We start from the raw sequence: 22,352 nt of genomic DNA on the forward strand, positions 1-22,352 counted from the left end.
GTGTGTGGTATTGCTGCGATTTCTGCTGTGGTTTTTTCTGCAATTTTTCTGCAAAAAAAGGTGTGGGCCGTGAGGGTGTTTTTGGTGATTTGGTGAGCAACTTCTCTGCACAGTTTTTTGTCTGTGTGGTGTGGTTGCGTGTACGTAGTATTGTGTTGATCCGTGAGGGTGTTTTTTGGTGATTTGGTGAGCAACTTCTCTGCACAGTTTTTTGTCTGTGTGGTGTGGTTGCGTGTACGTAGTATTGTGTTGATTTGGTGATTTGGTGATTTGGTGAGCAACACCGAATGGACTCAGGAGGCAGTGGCGTGATACGGTTAGAGGGCAGTAACTTAACCAATAATCAAGTCGTGAATCCTATCGTTATTCAGAGTGATGCGTCTGTTGTACCCAATACCGTGAAGTTAAATGGATCAAATTATCCTCTTTGGTCCAAGGTTTTGGAGATGCACATCGCTGGACGCGGTAGGAAGGGCTTTGTGACTAGGAGTACCAAGGAGCCTGCTGAGGCTAGTGCTGAGTATGAGACGCGGGAGACAGGGAATGCAATAGTAAAAGGGTGGTTGATCAACTCCATGGAACCTACTATTATGGGTTTTTTCATTCACCTACGTACTGCTAAAGAAGTGTGGGAAGAGGTAGCTCGGACCTACTATGATGGGTCAGATATTTCTCAGATTTATGAATTAAAGGTTAAATCGTTCAGACTCCGTCAAGAGGGTCGGCCAGTTGGTGTGTATTATGCTGTCCGTTTGGCAGGAGTTAGATCATCGGAGACCAATCCAGATGGTATGTGCTGTGGATCTCAAGAAGCTTCGAGAAGAAATTCAGATTGATCGTGTGTACGCTTTTTTGGCGGGATTGGATGATGTGTTTGATAAAGTGCGTAGTGATATTTTACGTACTCAACCTTTACCTTCTGTTGAGGAGGTGTTTTCTGTTGTTCGACATGAAGCTCAACGACATGCTACCATGATGGGTGGGAGTAACAATCAAGGAGGGTTGCCGTCCATGGCAATGATCTCTCGGCCAGCTGGTACAAATCGTTCTAGTAATTCTTCTAATCAATCTTTAAATTCTCGTCCCTTCAACCGAGAAAATAAAGATGATTTGAAGTGTAATTTCTGTGGACAAACCCGTCATACTGAGGATACATGCTTTACTAAGCATGGGGTGCCTGATTGGTTCCCAGAGTTGAAGAAAAAATTGCGTGCCAAGGAGCGTGGAGCAGCCGGGTCCAGTAGAGGCCGTGCCTCCCTTGCTGCGGCTACACCCACTGTTCAGGAAGCCGTGCCTAGCCTCAGTAACTCTGGTCAGAATTTGTTGACTCGTACTCAGTGTGCCTTGTCGTCCGACACAGGTACCATGGGACATGTTCTCTTAGCCTCCGAGAAACAGCACCATACAGGTTGGATTCTGGACTCTGGGGCAACGGATCATATGACATATGATAAAAATATGTTTCAATACATGACTACATCTCACAGGAAAAATATATCAACTGCCAATGGTACTTTGGCACCCGTGTGTGGTGCCGGCACTGTGCATCTCACCCCGTCACTTCCCTTACATCATTGCTTGCTTGTTCCGTCTTTATCCCATCACCTATTATCCATACCACAGGTTACTGAACAATTGGATTGTGTTGTTCTAATGTATCCGTCTTTTTGTCTACTCCAGGATATTCAGACCAAAGAGATAATTGGGCGTGGCACTAAGAGAGAGGGGTTGTACTACGTGGACGACGTCGTTTCTGGAAGAGCAAATGCAGTTCGCGCGTCCCGGTCTAGTAATTTACAAGCAGTGTGGTTGTTGCATCGTCGGTTAGGCCATGCATCTTTTGGGTATTTAAGGCATATGTTACCTAGTTTATTTAGTGGAATAAATGAATCAGACTTACATTGTGAAGTATGTATTCTTGCTAAAAGCCATCGTGCTTCTTTTCGGCCTAGTATGAATAAAAGAGCTTTACCGTTTGAACTTGTGCACTCTGATGTTTGGGGACCATCTCCGGTTGTTACTTCTTCTGGGATTAAGTGGTTTGTTACGTTTGTTGATGATTGCACTCGTATGACGTGGCTATATGTGTTAAAAAATAAGAGTGATGTTGGTATGGTATTTCGGAATTTTTCTCAAATGCTTCGGACCCAATACTTCTCTGTGATTAAAGTTCTTCGTTCTGATAATGGTGGTGAATATATTAATAGTGAGTTGTCAGAGTTTCTTGGTGATCAAGGCATTCTCCATGAAACAACCTGCCCCTATACTCCACAGCAAAATGGGGTGGCTGAACGGAAAAATCACCATATCTTAGAAACGGCCCGTGCACTACTTCTGGGTGCTTCTGTTCCTAAGTTTTTTTGGCCTGAAGCTGTTACTTATGCCGTCTACGTGATTAATCGTATGCCCTCTCGGGTGGTTAATTTTCAAACTTCGTTTCAAGTCCTCACTCAACATGTTCCTGTGGTGTCTTCTCATACTCTCCAACCCCGGGTCTTTGGGTGTGTGGCGTACGTGCATATTCAGAAAATTCATCGCACTAAGTTGGATTCGTGTGCACTTCGCTGTGTGTTTGTTGGTTTCTCCTCTCACCAAAAAGGATATAAATGTTATCACCCTGCGACTCGTCATATGTATGTTACCATGGATGTGACCTTCTCTGAATCAGAGTATTTTTATGCCCCCGTATCTTCATCTTCAGATCACCAGGGGGAGAGCTCTAGTGATGATCTGAAATGGTTGGACTTGGAAGGAATCCCTGTGGTTGATGCCGTGCATAATGGGGCAGTGATTATACATGCCGAGAATGATAAATCTGCAATTGTTGCCGAGAGCAGCATGCAGTCAGGACCGGTTTCAGAAGAGAGTGATCCCGAGAGTGATAAATCTCCAACAGTTGTCGATAGCAGCCTGCAGACTGTTGCCGAAAGCAGCATGCAGTTAGGACAGGTTGTTGACGAGCCTACTAATGTACCCCCCTCTCTCTCTAGCTCCACAGTGCTGCCCAATGAATCTTCTCTGGATATACCTGAGGTAAGTATTGTGGATGATTATGTAACTCATACGAGTAATGATGTAAATACATATAAGCTGCCACCGAGACAAAATCGGGGTGTGCCACCTAACAGGTTTTCTCCGGAAGGCAAAGTGAAGTATCCAATAGCCAACTATGTCTCATGCAATGGTCTTGCACCAGAGCGCAAGACTTTGGTGGACAATATGGAGGCTACTCGAGTACCAACCCGTGTGGAGGAGGCTCTAAAGGATCAAAAATGGGCAAACGCAATGGATGAAGAAATGTTGGCACTACAGAAGAATAATACCTGGGAGGTGACGTCTTTACCAGAGGGAAAAAAAAACAGTTGGCTGTCGCTGGGTGTTCACTGTCAAATACAAAGCCAATGGATCAATAGACAGGTACAAAGCAAGGTTGGTAGCTAAAGGATACACCCAAACATATGGTGTAGATTATCAAGAAACGTTCTCTCCGGTTGCCAAGATGAATACGGTGCGAGTTCTGATATCTTTAGCTGCTAATATGAACTGGCCATTAAAACAGTTTGATGTGAAAAATGCCTTTCTTCATGGGAACTTGGAGGAAGAAGTATATATGGATTTTCCTCCTGGGTACAGTGCTGGTAGAAGTACCGGAGTATGTCGGTTGCGTAAGTCTCTTTATGGGCTTAAGCAATCGCCTCGTGCATGGTTTGATAGGTTTACTCAAGTTATGAAAAAAATTGGGTATTACCAAAGTCATTCTGATCATACATTGTTTGTCAAACGGAGACAGGAAAAAGTGACGGCCTTAATCATCTATGTAGATGACATGATTATTACTGGGGATGATTGTGATGAGATTTCAAGGCTGCAAAGAAATCTTGCGGCTGAGTTTGAAATGAAGAACCTAGGGGATTTGAAGTATTTTCTTGGAGTCGAAGTTGCTCGATCTTCGAAAGGTATTTTCTTGTCACAACGTAAGTATGTTTTGGATTTGTTAAAAGAAACTGGTATGCTGGGATGTAAGCCAGTTGATACTCCTATTGTTGAAAAACATCATCTATGTTTGGATCCGAATCAGAAATCGGTTGATAAGGGGAGATATCAGAGACTTGTAGGGAGACTAATTTATTTGGCTCATACACGACCAGATATTGCCTATGCAGTAAGTGTAGTAAGTCAATTTATGCATTCACCGAGTGAAGATCATATGGCTGCTGTTATGCGTATCTTAGCTTATTTAAAGTCTGCACCTGGAAAAGGAGTTCTCTATCGGAAGCATGGACATTTGAGGATTGAGGGGTTCACGGATGCTGATTGGGCAGGAAGTGTAGGTGACAGACGGTCGACTTCGGGATATTTTACTTTTGTAGGAGGCAATTTAGTCACATGGAGAAGTAAAAAACAGAAGGTAGTGTCAAGATCCTCAGCTGAGGGCGAGTTTCGAGGGATGGCTCACGGCATTTGTGAGCTTCTCTGGCTTCGAAAACTTCTTGAGGGGCTTGGGTTCAAGCCAAAGGAGACCATGAGACTATACTGTGATAATAAGTCAGCGAGAGATATAGCTGATAATCCGGTACAGCATGATAGAACAAAACATGTGGAAGTTGATCGACATTTTATTAAAGAGAAACTTGAAAGGAAGATTGTATCGATCCCGTTTGTGAGTTCAGATGAGCAACTTGCAGATGTTCTAACTCATGCAGTATGTAGTCGAGATTTTGATGACTCACTTGTCAAGTTGGGCATGTGTGATATCTATGCACCAACTTGAGGGGGAGTGTTGATCATGAGTCAATATTAGGAAAAAAAGGAATGTAAATAATATGAGTCCTTTTTTAAGTAGGTTTGTATTAAAGCTTTTGTTTCCTTGTGGAACTTAGATTGTACATGTATATATATTTCAGAACAAGAAAACATTCCGTAAAAGTTCTATTACCTCTATCGCCAATGTGTGTAGGAAACTATAGTTCTTCAGTATGACCCACAACGATGTTTGAAAATAAGCCTATTTCATATGATGACATCGTGTTATTGTTTTGAATACTGCTACAGTGGAAAATCCATTGGAAATAAATCTTATCCGTTGGTAGAGAGCTATCATAGGTAGGGTTTGGAAGTGACATTTGAATTTTGAGTGTGACAATGACAATGTCAGTTGTATGTATAGCTAATTAAGCAGACACCATTGTAGCAAATACGACTCTTGAATTATTTAAGAGGAATATTGGGCCACACCCCAACCTTTATTTTTCTTATCTGGTAGTATTCTGGACAATACCAGATGGTATTAGGCTCGACTAGATATCATTTTAAGAAATTAGGTTCGATTAGATACGATAATTGGCATGTGGACTCATGCCTTCAAGCTATATTTTCTTGACTTCCGAATTTTATTTCAATTTTAACAAAATTTAAGGGGCCAAATTTTCAAAGTTAGGCAGCATGCAGACCTAAAAAATTTAAAAGATTACATATAAAAAAAATACTGGTTGATGGATTTTCTTTCATGCAGATACGGTCTTATAATGTAATACATAATTGTTCTACCATGTCATTGTTGTATGATACGGAGATTTGAAAATTTGTGTGTCTTTATATATGTATATACATTGTAGTAAAGAGTAAAAGTAGTAAAACTGTAAAACAGATCTCAATCTACCCTAAACGTATTATATCATTATATGTTGTCTCTTCACTCATGGCCCATGGGCAAATGAGTTGAGAGATTCTCTTCAAATCTCATTATTCAGAGTTCGAGGATAAAAGAGTTCAAATCATTCAAATTAAATTTGACCATTCACACTAACTTATTCTATTGGTTTATTTTACACAAACTAAGAACTTGGAATCCTCCATTTTAAACAATCTGGATTTCTTAGTTATTAGACTCTTAAGCGGTAAAGAGAATCTGAACTCATGACAAATGGCGATGCAACCTTGAGCACTTACCCAACACCCCCCCCCCCCCCCCCCCCCGGGACACCATATATTCTCTCTTTTTTTTTTTTAATTTTTACTTTCAGTAAATGTAATGTGTTAAGCATGTGCTGCTGCTCAGACTTTTATTATATGAAGAGGACACCTCTCTCTCTTTTGGAAAAATGTGTTGCAAAACATGGAGTGGTTCTAAAGTAAAGTTTTGCAACGATGTTCGGTGTTAACATTTTTTTTTTGGTCAAGGGCAGTGAAACATTCATAAAAGAAAGTCTTAAACGTACAAAGTATGAAAATTTTGTAAAGATGTTTGGTGTTAACCTTTTTTTGGTTAAAGGCTGTGAAACATTCATAAAAGAAAGTCTTAAACGTACAAAGTGCTTAGCCCTAAGAATGAACAACATACAGAAAGATGAAGTCACTCATGCTAGTAGAGAAAACTCTAGAAGCCTAGGTGAGAGATGACTCGTCTCCGCTGTCCCAAAACCATAAGCGGTTGATAATTCACAAAGCCAATTCTGTACCTCAGAATAACAATTGTTCACCCCTATATTATATCATATACAGACCTTCAAAAGCTCCAAAAAATAAAACAATTCTAAATCACATAATCATAAACCATGACCAAACAGGAAGCCGTGGATAAATGTGACTTGTTTTCTTGAGCTGGCATATTACTCTACAATAGGAATACATTTTAATTATTACTACATGCATCGTGCGCTATAAAAGACTAATTTCGTGTAGTGAGTTTTCTTGTCTTAGTGAAGTTAACCTGCATATTTATTTCCCTTAAAATAATGGTTATACAAAAGTCACCACTCCATAAAAAGCAATAAAAAAAGATAACCATAAGAATATCCTGGTTGATAGAATAGGATTTTTCATATATACATCAACTACAGTGAATCCAAAATATGATTGAACTATAAGACTGTTTGGGTGGGGCTAAACTCTATCTAATCAACCTACTTAAAAAGCAAAGCATAGGGAGCTTGACTTTTATGTGCAGCATCCTTTCCTAAAACCTGGCAGACAAGCCCTTTATATTCAATTTCTTACAATCAAAAGCTAGCTTCAATTATTTATCAAACACTAATAAACAAGTCAAAGTTCTAACTTCTTTACCCTGGTCATAACAAGAAATCTATCGGTGACTATCATATTGTCACTTAGTGTTACTATTTACTCAAATTATAGTACGTGTTTTATCTACTAAACTAAAGGTTGGTTCTATCCACAACACCTATTTTACTTTCTACACACTCATTGTTAATTTTTATCCTTTGATTCTATATGAGGTCAAATTATTCTTATAGCAACATGTTATGCATTCATGCGTTGAATGTTAATATTATTCGAATACATTAAGAAAGCATGCAATCTTCAAGGAGAGCATTCAAGATTAAATCTGGAAGCTTTTCAAAACTAACAAAAATTAAAATAAGAAACTAAGACCAACTTGGTCAATTTGTGTGCTGCAAAATATAATACGTGTTTTATTTATTAGTATTAGAAATATTCAACATGTTATGCATGTATTATAAGTTAAATCGTGGAGAAAATAAGCGGGATATGTAAAATTTGGGGATTGATTGAAAATAAAAGATGACTAAAAGTGGGAACCAATTAAAAAGTTGGACTTTATTTTTTTGATACAACGATATTGGAGAGGGGTAATTTAGGTCATAACTAATCATAATTACGTATCAAACATGTCACTTATGAGAGTTAATTTGAGTCTTTTCATTTATAAGTGGAGAGATAACTGAACTTTAATGATAGCAGTGGATCATAACAATATTAGTGCCTCTTGCGCTGAACCCAACCCAAACAAATGGGCTTCCATGCAGAGGTGAGCCCATGAAAATTTAGGGCCAACACAAAAGATTGGGTTGTCTTAATTTATACGAGTTACCGTTTTATTTGTACATTTCAAACGACCACAGCATGTACTCACAAACGTCTCTTCCACTGGCCCATGGCGCCGTCGCTTCGCCGTCAACCTTCTCGTTCTCGTCGGAGCCAGAGCCGGGAGGTGTAGAAGAAGCTCTGCTCCAGCTCGTCCAGGATCACCACCACGCCTCCCTCAGACTCCGCGACGCCACCGGTGAGTTCACTCAGTTCCCCCAAATCCAATTTCGAATCCGATCTTAGGGTTTGAAGAAAAGACGCTGGATTATTGAAATTGAATTATTTGCGGATTACTTGAGTGATTAGTCGTGATTGATTTTGGCAGAGAAGGCGAAGAAGGACGCGATCAAGAAGGCAGTGCGTGCGGCGGACCTGATGGTGGAGGCGGTGAACGGCGGGGTGCAAGAGGCGTTCGTAAACGAGAAGCGAATCGAGTATGAAATTAGGGCTTTGGCTGCCACCATTGCACGATTCAGCAAACAGACCGATCAGTGGGTTTCTGTCACTCACTCTATGAACACTGCCATCAAGGTTCAATTTTTATTTTTGTTCCTCAATTTTCCAGTAAATTATTATTTTTTTTGTCAATCCAGTAAATTAATTAATAAATGTTGAATATTTAAACATGGGTTATTTTAAATTTTAAATTTTTGGTTTTTGGTGAGGTAGGAAATTGGAGATTTTGAGAACTGGATGAAGATTATGGAATTTGATTGTAAAAGCATCACTGCAGCCATCCACAATATTCACCAAGCATGATCATGATCTAGCTCAGCAACAGATTATTTGTTTCACCAATTTCCATATAATATTTGATTACTTTCTTCTCTGTAATTTGTAAACCTCTGAATTGTGGGATGATAAATTTTTTTTTCTTATAAAAACTAACGAAAATTAAAAAAAAAAAAAAAAAAAAAAAAAAAAAGTTTTAATGAAAAATAATAAATAAATGTGTAGTGAATAATACCAAAGAAATGCAAAAAATATAATTTTTCGTTAAAAATAAACAGTATCAAAAATGTTTTGTTAAAACTCTATTTTTTTATTTGTATTTGTCCCATACGCAAATTTGGTTTGAGGAAGGCGCTCATTGTGTGCATTTGGTTCCAATCTTAGTTTTTTGAGAATAAAATATTGAGATGTGCAAAGGTTGCTTGCATATTCAAGTATATACATATGAACAACGCGACAATTAGTCTTAGATGGAAAAGATATTCTGAGTTCAAATTTTATGAACCATAGAAAACAAAAGAAAATTGTAAAAATAGTTCCTTAATTTTGTATTCAAATTTCATGAACGAAAGAAAAAAAAAATTGTAGTAATGGTTCTCAACTTTGACCAAATTAGAGCAATGATCTTGAATTAAAAATCAGCGATAATCGGTCCTTAACTCATCAAAATGTGTAGGGGAAATTTATTTTTAAACCTATGTAACCTTTTTCTACATCCAACTTAAATTTTAAATGTTAATTGTCATTTTTACCATATTGCATAATTACCATCAAGTACAAGATGAGTTAAAAATAAAATTAAAACTTATCAATAAACCCACCCACTATAATTGAACCGTACATCACTCATTGTTTATCTTACGTTCATTCTGACTAAAATCCTAATGGCTCTTATAGAGAAAAATAAATTTTTTTTATCGATGGATAATGATTTTGAAGTTTTGATTTCTCTAACTATGGTACGACTCGATTTGTTGCCATGCTTGTTTGTCAATTTGTTGTCGTGCTGGTTTGGTTGGTCTTATGGCTCTTCTTAAACTTGCATTTATAAGCACTTGTTTTTTCAGCTTCTAATGGTTGCAGCTTCTCATCAGAATTTACAATTAACTTCTTCGACCATTTAAACGATCAATTAAATTGTTGATTATAATCCAACAAATTGATCAAAAGGTAAGGAAAAGATGAATTGCTTAATCCCAGATAATTAGTTCCATAACTAGGAGTGCTTCAAATTTTTTGTGAAAATAATTGACCAGACAAACAATGACAACTTACTTTAACAATGGAGTTGTTCTTTTTCGAAAGAACAAAAATTTGCAAAGAGGAAAGTTGGTTTGATAAGAGAAGGTGATGGGGTTTATTTATTGTGGTGGTGTTGATAGCTACCCAAGTAATTGGTTTGGTTGAGAAAGAGAGCATGTGTCTTGGTTTGGTCAAGAGAGCAAATATCTTGGTTTTGCAGCAGAAAAAACAATAGCCATAGGAAATGCTAGAGAGGGAGGGGGGAGGGCAAAGGATGCGTAATGTTTTTTTGTTCCTCTTTGAAAAATAAAACACTATTCAATTAGAGATTTTATTTTATAAATGGGTGTAAGGATAACTTTACATTTTGTATTGGGTTTAAGAAGGTAGTTTAGGTAAATTCTTTAATAAAAATAATTTGGGTTTAAAAAAATATTAATTCTTTAATAAAAAATAATATGACCGAATAATGTTACACGACATGACTCGTTAATGTATCGGGTATGCCACGAAAATGACATGATACGAAAAACACAGCACGAATGCCATGTGTCCCCTTAATAATAATAATAATAATAATAATAATAATAATATTATTATTATTATTATTATTATTATTATTATTTATTTTATTTTTATAAAGTTGGCATTGGAATGGTCTTTTCCAAAATTGAACTAGAGATCAAATGTGAATTGGTTTTGAAGAGGTCGCATGAAGAGGAGGGAAAATGTCAAATGTAAAAAATCCTATAAAATTGTATCAGAAACTCTATCAGGTATGGGCATTGGACTCTGGATGGATTGACTTTTAGCTGCTTCTGATTGAGATTTGAATGTCAACATCTTGTAACCTAAACCTAAGGAAATGTCAAATGTGAATTAGTTTTTATGCTAATAAGACCAACCAATGGCAGAAGCTGCCTACATCAGCTAATTCTGAAAATAAGGATTTAATCAAAGGGGTTTAGGATAGTAATATAGTGCTAATTCTCTATTTAACGATTTACTGATCGGTATGACTTGGTCGATCTAGACGGTGATGTTAACCTTGATTTCATTAAAAACTTAATATTAAGAGTATAGTTGATCACCAAATTCCATTCATTTGTTCTTAAATTAGTTCTGCAACTTGGATATGGTCATAACCCTAATTTTTCTGCAGATTGTTCGTTGGAGGAACAAGTTTGATTTCTGCACAATTAACCATTTATTTATCAAACAAAATTAGCTTAATTAGGGGTTAGTGATTATCTGAATAACCAGGGGTTTACCAAATCTCAATGCTATAAAATTGGTTGTTTAACAATTAAATAGATGATAGGGTGTGGTAATCTTAGCAGCTGCCTTACCATTAATGTAGCTGATTAGTCCACTTCTGGAATATATTATTGGATTAAAATTACAGTTAGGCTTTAGTAAACTTTGAAGGGAACTTGACATATGTTAAACAATAATACGAGAAAATATGTCGCATCATCGTTTGTGTATAAAATCTCTAAAAAATACATAATATCACATAAAAAAACTAGCAGGTCCCCTCAATAAAGAATATATATTTTGACAAGAGGCATGCCCACTGCCAAGTCTTGCCAAGAGGGGGACGAAGAGCTTGGACGACAAGAGACAGACCAAGTCTTGCAAAATAATGTCAAAGATAATATTTTACCGTTAAATATAATAGTACCTCTTTTGGGTGCACAATAATGTCATACATTACGCTTGCCATGCACCTTGCAAACCAACGAATAAGTAATGAATGATAAATATATACTGGAGGCTTCATACGCAATGCCTCCTACAAAACAAAGGCTTTGATACATGTTAGATAATCACTTAATCCTAAAAGCCTGAGCTATTCGGAAATGGGCTAACAATGCGTATCAAGTTTTTAAGAGAACTTTCACATGCTAAACTTTGATGCAAACAAAACTATACAAGTTTAGAGGATTTCCAAGGGGATCCTCATTCTTAAGCTAAGTTTTTGCTTAATTGCTGCAAATTAATTAAGTCATTTTCATTAGCCAACTTTTCGATCATTTATACAAACTAATGAATATTAGGATAACTCTATTGTACATCAAAGACATCTACAAAACATTAAAGACTTGCCAACTATAAATGTAATAACTTCGAAAAGAAAAAACTAGAGCAGAGCAAAGCAGCACAACTAAAACAATAAGGGCCGGTTTCGTATTTTACTTAAGGATTCGACTAAAAATAATTAATTTTTCTTAAAAACAAGGGTTTTGAATTTATATTTTAGAATTCAAGAACTTGTTTGGTAATTCTAATCCTTGGCATTTAATTATAATTTTTCTTACCATTCGAAATTCTTTTTCCATCTATAATTGTGTTTTTTTATTTTGTGTTCTAACCATATTAATAAATAAAAATTTATTCAAAATTCAAATTCTCATTATTAAAAAAATTCAACAACAAAACAAAATCAATTTATACATAACATTCGGTACCTTATTTTATTCATAGGTACAAAAGTATCGGTACATAACTTTAGGTACCTTATATTACTTATAGGTACAGAAGTATCAGTTCGTAAGTTTCGGGAAGAATATATCGGCACATAACTTTCAGTATGAATGTATTGGTACAAATATATCAATACAAATGTATGGGTATGTAACTATAGTATCTAAACATACATATATACGTAATATGCATATACATATATATTACTCCATTCACACACAATGAAAAATATATGATAATATATGACTTTTCTTATTATGGGAACTTAATAATAACTATCAATGATAAATAACATTTTTATTATTTATGGGAATCAAAATATAACCTACAAACAAAAAACTCAATAATTATTACCACCTATTTAATATTAAAAATTACAACTAAATGCCAAGGATTAGAATTAGTTTTTAATCTTAAATAAGGTTTTATTCAGAAGGCAATCTTAGACAAAGATTGGAATACAATTTTCCGTTAAATTTTTAAAAACAATTTTTTAGAGAAAAAAGGAATTTAGATAGAACCAAGCTTAACAGCCAACACACATGATTTTAGTGATTTGTGCATCACTAGCGTCAAATAAACTTTGAATTAAACTGTATTGTTTTGGTAGCCGATGACGGCGACATTAATAGAGAAGGAGGGAGGAAGAGAGCCCAGTGAAGGATGGCCCGATGGGTCGCTGGGTGTGAAGCGGTGGTGCTAGCGCCGGCCACCACTGGCAGGTGATATTTCTTAGTCGACGGAAATCTCACAGTCGGCGATCAGTGGTTCTTTACTCTTCTTCTACTGCTGGACTCAACGTGACTAACTCGACTTGCAAAGAAGAGATCGAGACAGAAAGAAAAAAAAAAAAAAAATTAAACGTACTTTTGAGTTTTTCTTAACTCTTAAGTCCAGTTTTTAGAAATGGTCTACCAAACCAGAATTCAAGATTTGTGACTATAAGTACTGGTTTGGTACTGAAGTGTTTTTATAAAAAGTGGATATTAAAAAAAGCTAAGCTAAAAAAGGTGTTTGATAAACACTTAAAAACAGTTTATTTTCACATTTTTGGGTAAAAAAAAAGCTGAAAACGTGAAGCAGAAAAAATGAGCTTATTCTCACAGCACAGCAGAAACAGTTTTTTTTTTCAAAGCACAACAATACCAAACCAAACATAAAACAGTTTTTGAGTACCAAACGAACCCTAAATTACTTATAATTTTTTTTTATGCCTATTAATAAATTCAAAAGATAAAGGTCTGGACTCTGGTTGTAAAATACAATCCTTTAGAAATTAGTCTAGAACTTCTTTCTATCTCATTTTTATGAGCTTTTAGAGGTTAATTAACCTAATTTAGGAGGCTAGGAGCATAAATTGCATAATAACTACTAGAGTTGTTGGATTACATTTGTGTGGACACTTCCCTATGGTTTAGCTTATCAGCAGCATGCTATTATATGTATAATTTCATAAGAAAAAAACAATAACATTGGATTAATCAAGAAAAATATCAAAGTTCTGTGGATTTTGTAACGAATATCTTACATAATCTTATTCAATTGTATGTTGGAAGACTCAGACCAAGTGCTGTGATTGTGTTACAGGCTTACAGATCAATTCGATCATATTGGAAATGTAGTGGCTTAACCAACGAATAAACTAACATACTTCACAAGCTCAAAATCTATAGAATACATTGAATCAAAGATTAAAAACAAAAAGTGCATGCATGTGTTGAAAGGATAAATCTTGCAAGGCTTTAAAGAGATTGGGCTACTCCTTATATTACCAATTAGTTTTATGGTAAAGTCTCAATTTTCTTCATGGTATCTCCCACATATGTTAGGCTTGAAAATTTTTCACAAGTGAGTGTGAAGTGAAAGTAAGAAAGTCTTACATCGGTGAAAGGAGAAACTTTGTAAGAGTTTATAAAAGGTTGAACTACTTCTCATATTAGCAATTAATTCTATAATAGAACCTCAATTTTCTACATGTGTGACTAGTACAGAAGTTTGATGGCAGGCAGCAGTAGGTGCGATGGCAGAGGAGGGAAGTGTTGGGCTACCGCCTTTTAGGATTAGATTAGACTTGTTTAGTCATCTATGCATGTCAACCAAATCGACAATTTTAATGTAAAGTAGCATTTTCATGATGCACCGTATATTTGTTTGATACATATAAATGGTTCAAGGATCTTCAGATTGAATGATCTTTTGCAGAGATGATATTTAGATAATGATAAAAAGTTTCAATTATAATATATTTATACGATGAAAATACGTTAATCATAAGTAGATAAACAAGTAGGGTTCCGCGATGAGGGAAATACAAGGATTATCCTTTAGAAATCGCGGTAAACAAACAAATTTAACCAAATGTACGAAGTTTACAACCCCAATTATTTTATTCTGTATATTGGACCATTGGAGGTTAAAGCGAGTCCACGATCAATAGCGTGTACAAGTGCAAAATCATTAATGTTTTATTGCTAAGTTATTGAACTAATTAACCTAGCACACTTGATTAATTAGTCTATGCATGAAATGAAAGGATAACATTTAGTTCTGAATTAGCTGCCAATGAGATCAGATACACTAACATAATATGAGAATAATGACGGTAGCATATGAAGCTAACAACATTCCACCACCTCTATATAAGAACACTTTACCTCTTCAACTTGTTGCATGCAATTTCTGAAGTTATCTAAACTAAAATATATACAATGGCTTCAGCTAGTTGTCATCCATCTGTCTTGGTTTTTGTCACTACTATTTTTCTTGCAGCTGCTATTGTGATGATCCCTACTTCATGCACTGCACAACTCACTTCTGATTTCTATAAGCAATCCTGCCCTCAGGCGCTGCAAATTATCAGATCAGTTGTCAAGCAAGCGATTAATTGTGAAAAGCGCATGGGAGCATCGCTACTACGTTTGCACTTCCATGACTGCTTTGTCAATGTAGGTTTCAAGTTGTTATATCTCATTGATCTCCTTTTTCTCTTTCTCGTTATTGATTTTAGCTTGATACATCCCGTTGCTCATTCTCTAATAGTTTAAGCTTTTAGTGCCCCGTTTATTATAGCATGTAAATTTTCATCTTGGAGGTTGATGCAATGGCAGGGGTGTGATGGATCAGTTTTGCAGGATGACACAGCTAACTTCACCGGTGAGAAGACTGCGAACCCAAATCTGAACTCAATTAGAGGTTTTGACGTGGTCGATAACATTAAGGCGACTCTCAACAGAGATTGCAAGGGAAATGTGGTCTCATGCGCAGACATCTTAGCCGTGGCAGCTCGTGACTCCGTTGAGATTGTAAGTGTTAAAAAGTCTTCAGCCTTAATGAAAGGTTTCATTCAGTAATGCTTCCTCACCAGTTAATTTTGGCAAGTTGTGTTGTCAGAATAATCTGGAGTTTGGACTATACGTTTAATTAATAATTAACTTATCATCGTAACCATCTGGTCCAGATTCATAGTCTACTAACATAACATATACCAAATTATCTTAATTAGAAGATCAATTAATGCAAAGTCTTGTGCTTGTTTTTAGTTGGGAGGTCCTTCCTATTCCTATGAAGTACAATTGGGTAGAAGAGATGCAAAAACTGCAGTCTTGAATGATGCAAACAGAGATATTCCGCCTCCTTTTTTCAACTTCTCTCAGCTTCTCTCCAATTTTCAATCCCAAGGACTAGACCTGAAAGATCTGATTCTCCTCTCAGGGGGTCACACCATTGGCCAGGCTAGGTGCACCACCTTCAGGACCAGAATTTACAATGAGACCAACATAGACCCCGACTTTGCAGCCTCGTTGCAAAAGGGTTGTCCTTCAAATGGTGGTGACAACAACTTAGCACCGCTTGATTCGACTGCAGCAAACTTTGATACCGTGTACTTCAAGGCCTTACTGCAGAAAAAGGGTCTCTTCCATTCTGATCAGGAGCTCTTTAAAGGTGATGGTAGTGACAGTGATAATCTGGTGCAGCATTACGCTAACAAACCCCAGGATTTCAAAACAGATTTCGGGGCTTCCATGATCAAGATGGGTAACATTAAGCCTCTCACTGGTTCTGATGGTGAGATAAGACTCAATTGCAGGAAAATCAACTAGGACTTAATAGGTGCATGCTAAAAGCAACAGAGTGAAGCTCATTGGACAGTTCAAATGTCCACTGCATTAGAAGTTTAGTTTGAATAAATCGCTGAACTCTTTTATTAAACGTGTCTGGTATTAGTTTTTAATTTTTTTTCTCCTCCCTACTAGTAATCTAATCTTGGTTACTGAGTTGGTAAATGGTATACATAGTACTCGAAATTCTTTGTTAAAGGACGGGTTTTGTACGAATGATGTCACTATCATAATGTCAAAACTGTACCAATATCACATAAATATTTTTCAGTGCACATGGTATCTACCAATATCAACGTTGTATTTTCTGTCTATTCTCTAATAAAGAACTTATGTTTGTATGCCTACATTTGAACAAATAAAGACCGATCAAAATAGTATTGAGAATGAATCTCACATTGATGAGAAGAGGAATCTTACTGTGATTATAAATAAGTTGAGTTACTCGTCATATTTACAAATGAGTTTTATGATGAAACGTCAAATTTCTTCAAATAGATGTTAATGTCAAACAAGGTTTGCACAAAAATAAACCATTAAAAGAAACGGAAGATAATTTGTAAGACTATAGGGTACCTTCATGACCCAGCGAGAAACAATATATTTAAGATCGATTATTCTCAAATCCTAAAACATTTAGAGCCCACAAAAAAGACAGGATTCTCTTAACATTTTATTAATGGTATCAAAGATTAGAAACTGTTGCATCCTAAAGGTTGCTTATATAGTGCCTTAGAATATTAAAATTTCATTTTGCTCTAGTCAACAATAGAATTTAAACGAATTTCCACTAGGCTCGTTTAAAAGCAACGAGTCTTGCATATCTTATTGTTCTCTTCAAATTCATATATTTTATATATTTTAGGTTTAAACTGACATGCCAATTACTAAAGTTACATTAATTTCAACAACCTGAAATGTCCAGAATATTTGTGAATTACCAATTCTTCAATTACTTTTCTTAATTAATTGTCATTTCTTTTAATTTTATAAAAACTAAGAAATGATTGTTCTCCAGAGTTTAAAATTTTCCAAATAACTGTTGATGTTCAACCATTATCACATAATATAGATCATTTTTCTTAATTGATCGCCTTTTATTTTTTAATCTTATTGCACGTATAATATCTCAATTTCTAGGCTACATCACTATGAGTATAATAATGACTATATTTCAGATTTGTCTAGAGACTATGACATGATCGTTCTTCAGAGTTTGAAATTTTCCAAGTAATTATTCTAACCCTATGGACTGATCTTATTCAACAACTAATTACATATTATTGATTCGACAAAAAAAATTACATATTATTGATGTTCAACAACTAATGACTTATTATGGATTCAACAAAAAAAAATTACACATTATGGATGTTGAACCATTAAATACATATTATATATTATTTTCAACAATTGATCACACACACAAACACACACACACACACACACACACATATATATATATATATATATATATATATATTAATACAACGATATATGTTTATACTAAATAATGGAGTTGACTAAGCCATTAGTCATCTTTTATAATTAGTATCGAACTCGTCATTTACAAGAGTCGTGACAAGGAGTATTACTAGACAATAGTACTAACCACCATTGCACACGATAAATTATTCAACTATGTATTATATAAAAAGGATTTGACTTTGATATTTTAATTAAATTGGCCGGCCTCATTTTTTTGGTCATTTTGTTATTAGAACAGAGAATCTGAAATTACTTGGTTTTACGGTACTAGATCATTTTAAATGGCTCGGATCAGTTTATTTTGCGGCAGTTGGTACGAACTTGACCAGTCGTTCCAGTAAGCGGGCTAAGGCTCCCCATTTTCACCATGGCACTAGCAAAATCAGTATAAAAAGTTCCGGCAGTGGTGCTATAAGTTGTAACCAGAGAATCTGTTGAGCCACCACTGAAAAGCTGCTGATCAGAATGCAATAGACCCTTGCTATTCACCAGGTTCTTGAAATAAGCGTTGTCGAAGATGACAGGGCTTGTAACATCTAGTGAAGAAAGGTTGTCATCAGTCCCGGAGCTTGCAGTACAGTTCAATTTCAAAGATGCAGCAAATGATGAATCGATGTTAGTCTCATTATGTATCCGTTCTCGAAACAGTAGACACCTTGCTTGGCCCATAGTGTGAGATCCTAGTCACAAAATTTTGATGATTTTCAATAGAGATTAATAGAATATGCAAATATGTAAACAAATATAATTGCTTGGAAGTCAAGTAACTTAAATTCAAGAACTTCCCAAATATTTTTTTGCTTTTTTCGTTATGTATGTACTTACCCGAGAGAGCTACCAATTCTTTGGTAGTAAATCCTTTAGTTGAAAAAAAAGATATAAGGTCATTAAGATTTAGACTTGGAGATGGGAGTTCAGTGTTTGCAGCACTCAAACTTGCTGTGGTGGAGTCTCTTCTGCCCAATTGAACCGTCCACGAAGGCCCTCCCAACTGCATAACCACACATACATTCAAATCAATTTTTATAAATTATACTCTAACTTATGCATTAAATGTTACTTACCGAAATAACTGAATCGCGAGCTGCAATGGCAAGGATATCTGCGCAGGAAACAACCCCGGGGCAGGCACTTTCTAGCTCAGATTTTATAGTATCAATCACTTCGAATCCCCTCAATGAGTTTGTATTTGGTAACGCCGTCTTTTCCCCAGTAAAATTTGCAGTGTCATCTAATAGAACAGATGCGTCACATCCCTGTTTGAAATCACACAAAAAATTTGTTAATACTAATAATGGTCATGATTACACAAGAAAATTATTCCTGTAAAGCACACACATGGATGCAAGGTTCCTATTTTCTTTAATTCTACAACAAGTACTATTTTATGGATGTGTGTGTGCGCGAATGTGAGAGAGGATGGAGGGTATAATGGGGCGTACATTGACAAAGCAATCGTGGAAATGGAGTCGGAGCAAGGATGCCCCCATGCGATGCTCCTTCACCACTGCATTAATAACTGCATTCCGAACAATGAAAAGGGCTAGAGGGCACGTTGTCTCGTAGTGATTGGAGGACAATTGAGCAGACGATATTCTAAACAGGAATAAAAGCACAAAGAAGCAGAATCTGATAGAGTGTGAGATAAAAGCCATAGCCGAAAAAAGAGAGGGGACAATATACTTCTTTTTCTCTTTTCTTTCTCCAGTAGAATGGAGCTTAAAGTTGTATAAATAGAGGATTACTTTAGTGGATTATTAACCGTCTGCCGATTTACTACTATTTGTTCTAGGTCAAGGGTCATAAGCTTTAGCCAAACTACCAAAGTTTGCTTGATTTCAATTATTATCTGAACCAGCAAAAACATTGAGGAAAGTGATTTTTACACTTTTAGTCTCATACGTTCTTTCGTCTTTTTCTAGCCTCAAGACTAAATAAATTAAAGAAAAAACAAGGGACAAAAGCAACGAATTGAGTTCAGATGGAGAAATTGAGAGTTCGAAAGTCATTGCGCAAACATAAAATTTAGAAATTTCATCAATTTTATTATTCTTTAATTAGTATCTAACCCTTCTACCCAAACTACACTTCATAAGAAAAGTGTCTGATGGCCTACAAATCATTGCAATGCAACAGAAAGGTTACTCGTTTGTTCACGGGTTTGGATCAGGGAAATAACCTCTTTACAAAGCAAGGATAGGACTGCGTATGATAGATGAAACTTCCCCCCCCCCTCTCCTCTTTTTCTCTCCCGCAAGGAGTCTTGTTGGCCTGGGGTCACTCTACTTTTCTAAATAGTTTTCAAGTGATCAAAGAGGGAGGAACCTAACACAATAATGGTTAATTAATATGACAACATTAGTCAATCGAACCTAAACCCTAAACATGTTTTTTACTACATATGTATGACCATGGTTGAATAAATGTTTTTGCGATTTCCCCAAACTTTAGAATCTTCCAACACCTTGTAGGCATGGGCAAAACTTTCATAACAAGATATTCTTACTTTGAACGCGGATATACCGGTTAGTATATCACGTAATGTAACGACCCACCCCTAAATATTTCAATTTTTATAATTTTAATGGGTGAATTTACGAAAATGCCTTTCGAGGCAAAAACATTTTTTGTTGACTGCATTGTCGTGTAATGTAAGATCCGTTTTCTCAGAGTATCCTTGTAGCACTTGCCACTACGAGCGTGTGGGATCGGATTTGGAGTTATGAGGAACGTTTTACGGAACTACGAAGTTGAGGGGCAAAATAGTCAATTCACTATTCTAGATATTAGGGTTGGATATTTAATTATTTAATATTATTCTGACCCGTGGAACCCACACCTACACTACACCCCCACTCTTCTTCTGCCACATGGTCTCCTCTCTCAATTTCTCGAACTCTCTCCTTCTATCTTTTCCCTCTTTTTCTCATTGTCTTCCTCGGGAAACATTCCCTTCCTCTCACCATTCTGTCCCTCTCTCCAAGCACACCACCACTGCCACGAACTCAGCCATCTTTAGCCTTGGTCCTTGGTGGAATCGCCATTTTCTCTAGCGAGTTGACTTAGAACTCAAAAACCAAGGTAAGCTTGACTAAGGAGGATTTACCCCAGGTTTTGGTGACAATTTCTAGTTATTTAGTGGATTTTGGGTCAAATATCGAGGGTTTTAACCCTGTTCATGTATGTCCTTCATTTTCCAATTTTTTGGCATCCGTTAACTTTCAAGTGCTTTTTCAGCCAACTACAACCACGGTCAAGGGAACCAAAGGTATATTTTGACTCCTTGTTCTGTGGGCTTCAATTTGATATATAAAATGACTAGGTTTAGTTGAGTTTCGAGGATGGTCGGAGCTTAAGAAGCTCCTGCTTTCTTCTTCGTGGAGACTGACCGACCCACGACCTGAAGCCGAGTCGACATAACCCGTGCACCAAAAACCTGATCCATGTAACCAACCCAGCCCAATAACTCTAGCCCAAACCCAAACCTAAACCCGTTAGCCTAATAACCAAGCCCAATGCTATAACCCAGCTCAAGCCTAATTCGAATTCCAGGCCCAAATCCATTGACCCAATAACCCAAGCTCAAAACCCTTGGCCCATTAACCCTAACTGGATCCGACTCGTTGACTGTGACCCATTGACCCGTTGACTTCCGTTGACCGATCAATGTTGATTTTTGAGTTGACTGTTTCGAGTTTCAGCTAGGACCCTTCGTAGGCTAATTTCGACGTCTTGATTTTAAATTTGTTGTCCGTTTTCCCAAATTCTATCGTATTAGTAGAGTTTTATTATAAAGGTCTCTATTTGTGTTTAGGTGCATCGGTGGAAGGTGACACCATCCTCCCTCGTTCGAGCGGCGCCCCGGTAGCGGAATAAGAGAGTGGACCCCTTCTTAACTTGCATGTTTTTATAAAATATTAGTCTTGCATTCACGAAATGCATGATTTTATGATTTTATGTCTTATGCATGATTTATGATTTATCGAATTATGTTTTACGAAAGGTTATGAATTATTGGATTTACGCATATGATATAATACAGATTTTCGAATATGATTTATAAATTATTAGATTTTCATATATGAATTTCTATGGAATATGAATATGATCTATTTTACGGATTTATGATTATGCAGTGTCATGGATTTACGAGATGAGACTTTGAGCTTTTCAACTCCAGGTTTGATATGAGTTTTGAGGTATGTTTTCAGTGCTTATCTAATGGATTGTCATACAACACATCCACACAACATAGGTATGTAGACATCTATGGCCATATGACACATTTGATGATATCTATGTATATATTTCTTCTCTGGCGTAACCCAGAGTTGCACAGCTTCACCTTCAGGTGATGGGACCTATCATGTTTCTTCACTGGCGTAACCCAGTGTCATACAGTTTCACCTTAAGGTGATGGACAGGTATTGCCTTTGG

The 22,352-nt window shown here is 36.3% G+C and overlaps 3 protein-coding genes across 3 annotated transcripts; 2 read left to right on the plus strand and 1 right to left on the minus strand.

The window, feature by feature from the left end:
* Positions 1 to 7,843: 7,843 nt before the first annotated feature.
* On the plus strand, positions 7,844 to 8,682 carry LOC137714128 (biogenesis of lysosome-related organelles complex 1 subunit 1). Its single transcript, XM_068453412.2, has 3 exons — positions 7,844 to 8,044; positions 8,174 to 8,379; positions 8,518 to 8,682. Exons 1-3 carry the CDS (start codon positions 7,885 to 7,887, stop codon positions 8,605 to 8,607), a joined length of 456 nt encoding a protein of 151 aa, XP_068309513.2. The 5' UTR covers positions 7,844 to 7,884; the 3' UTR covers positions 8,608 to 8,682.
* A 6,304-nt stretch (positions 8,683 to 14,986) lies between these two features.
* LOC137716516 (peroxidase RIP1-like) lies at positions 14,987 to 16,751 on the plus strand. Its single transcript, XM_088691523.1, has 3 exons — positions 14,987 to 15,254; positions 15,417 to 15,611; positions 15,849 to 16,751. The coding sequence occupies exons 1-3, from the start codon at positions 15,018 to 15,020 to the stop codon at positions 16,407 to 16,409; spliced, it is 993 nt and encodes a 330-aa protein (XP_088547649.1). The 5' UTR covers positions 14,987 to 15,017; the 3' UTR covers positions 16,410 to 16,751.
* A 1,275-nt stretch (positions 16,752 to 18,026) lies between these two features.
* LOC137715555 (cationic peroxidase 1-like) lies at positions 18,027 to 19,597 on the minus strand. The gene is made up of 4 exons (XM_068454902.2): positions 19,358 to 19,597; positions 18,980 to 19,171; positions 18,741 to 18,906; positions 18,027 to 18,595 (listed from the first exon to the last, which is right to left on the minus strand). Exons 1-4 carry the CDS (start codon positions 19,568 to 19,570, stop codon positions 18,207 to 18,209), a joined length of 960 nt encoding a protein of 319 aa, XP_068311003.2. The 5' UTR covers positions 19,571 to 19,597; the 3' UTR covers positions 18,027 to 18,206.
* Between the last annotated feature and the right edge of the window lie 2,755 nt (positions 19,598 to 22,352).

This window comes from Pyrus communis, chromosome 3 (genome assembly GCF_041283825.1).
Source record: "Pyrus communis isolate YQ-2024b chromosome 3, ASM4128382v1, whole genome shotgun sequence".
Taxonomy (NCBI): domain Eukaryota; kingdom Viridiplantae; phylum Streptophyta; class Magnoliopsida; order Rosales; family Rosaceae; genus Pyrus; species Pyrus communis.

Excerpts from the sequence above, each read along its gene's own strand:
- LOC137714128 (XM_068453412.2), top strand. The coding sequence starts at position 7,885 with ATGTACTCACAAACGTCTCTTCCACTGGCCCATGGCGCCGTCGCTTCG. Across the intron at positions 8,045-8,173 it reads CAGACTCCGCGACGCCACCG|AGAAGGCGAAGAAGGACGCG; the intron begins GTGAGTTCACTC and ends TGATTTTGGCAG. Across the intron at positions 8,380-8,517 it reads CTATGAACACTGCCATCAAG|GAAATTGGAGATTTTGAGAA; the intron begins GTTCAATTTTTA and ends TTGGTGAGGTAG.
- LOC137716516 (XM_088691523.1), top strand. The coding sequence starts at position 15,018 with ATGGCTTCAGCTAGTTGTCATCCATCTGTCTTGGTTTTTGTCACTACT. Across the intron at positions 15,255-15,416 it reads TCCATGACTGCTTTGTCAAT|GGGTGTGATGGATCAGTTTT; the intron begins GTAGGTTTCAAG and ends ATGCAATGGCAG. Across the intron at positions 15,612-15,848 it reads CTCGTGACTCCGTTGAGATT|TTGGGAGGTCCTTCCTATTC; the intron begins GTAAGTGTTAAA and ends GCTTGTTTTTAG.
- LOC137715555 (XM_068454902.2), bottom strand. The coding sequence starts at position 19,570 with ATGGCTTTTATCTCACACTCTATCAGATTCTGCTTCTTTGTGCTTTTA. Across the intron at positions 18,907-18,979 it reads CTCGCGATTCAGTTATTTCG|TTGGGAGGGCCTTCGTGGAC; the intron begins GTAAGTAACATT and ends GTGGTTATGCAG. Across the intron at positions 18,596-18,740 it reads AGAATTGGTAGCTCTCTCGG|GATCTCACACTATGGGCCAA; the intron begins GTAAGTACATAC and ends TTTTGTGACTAG.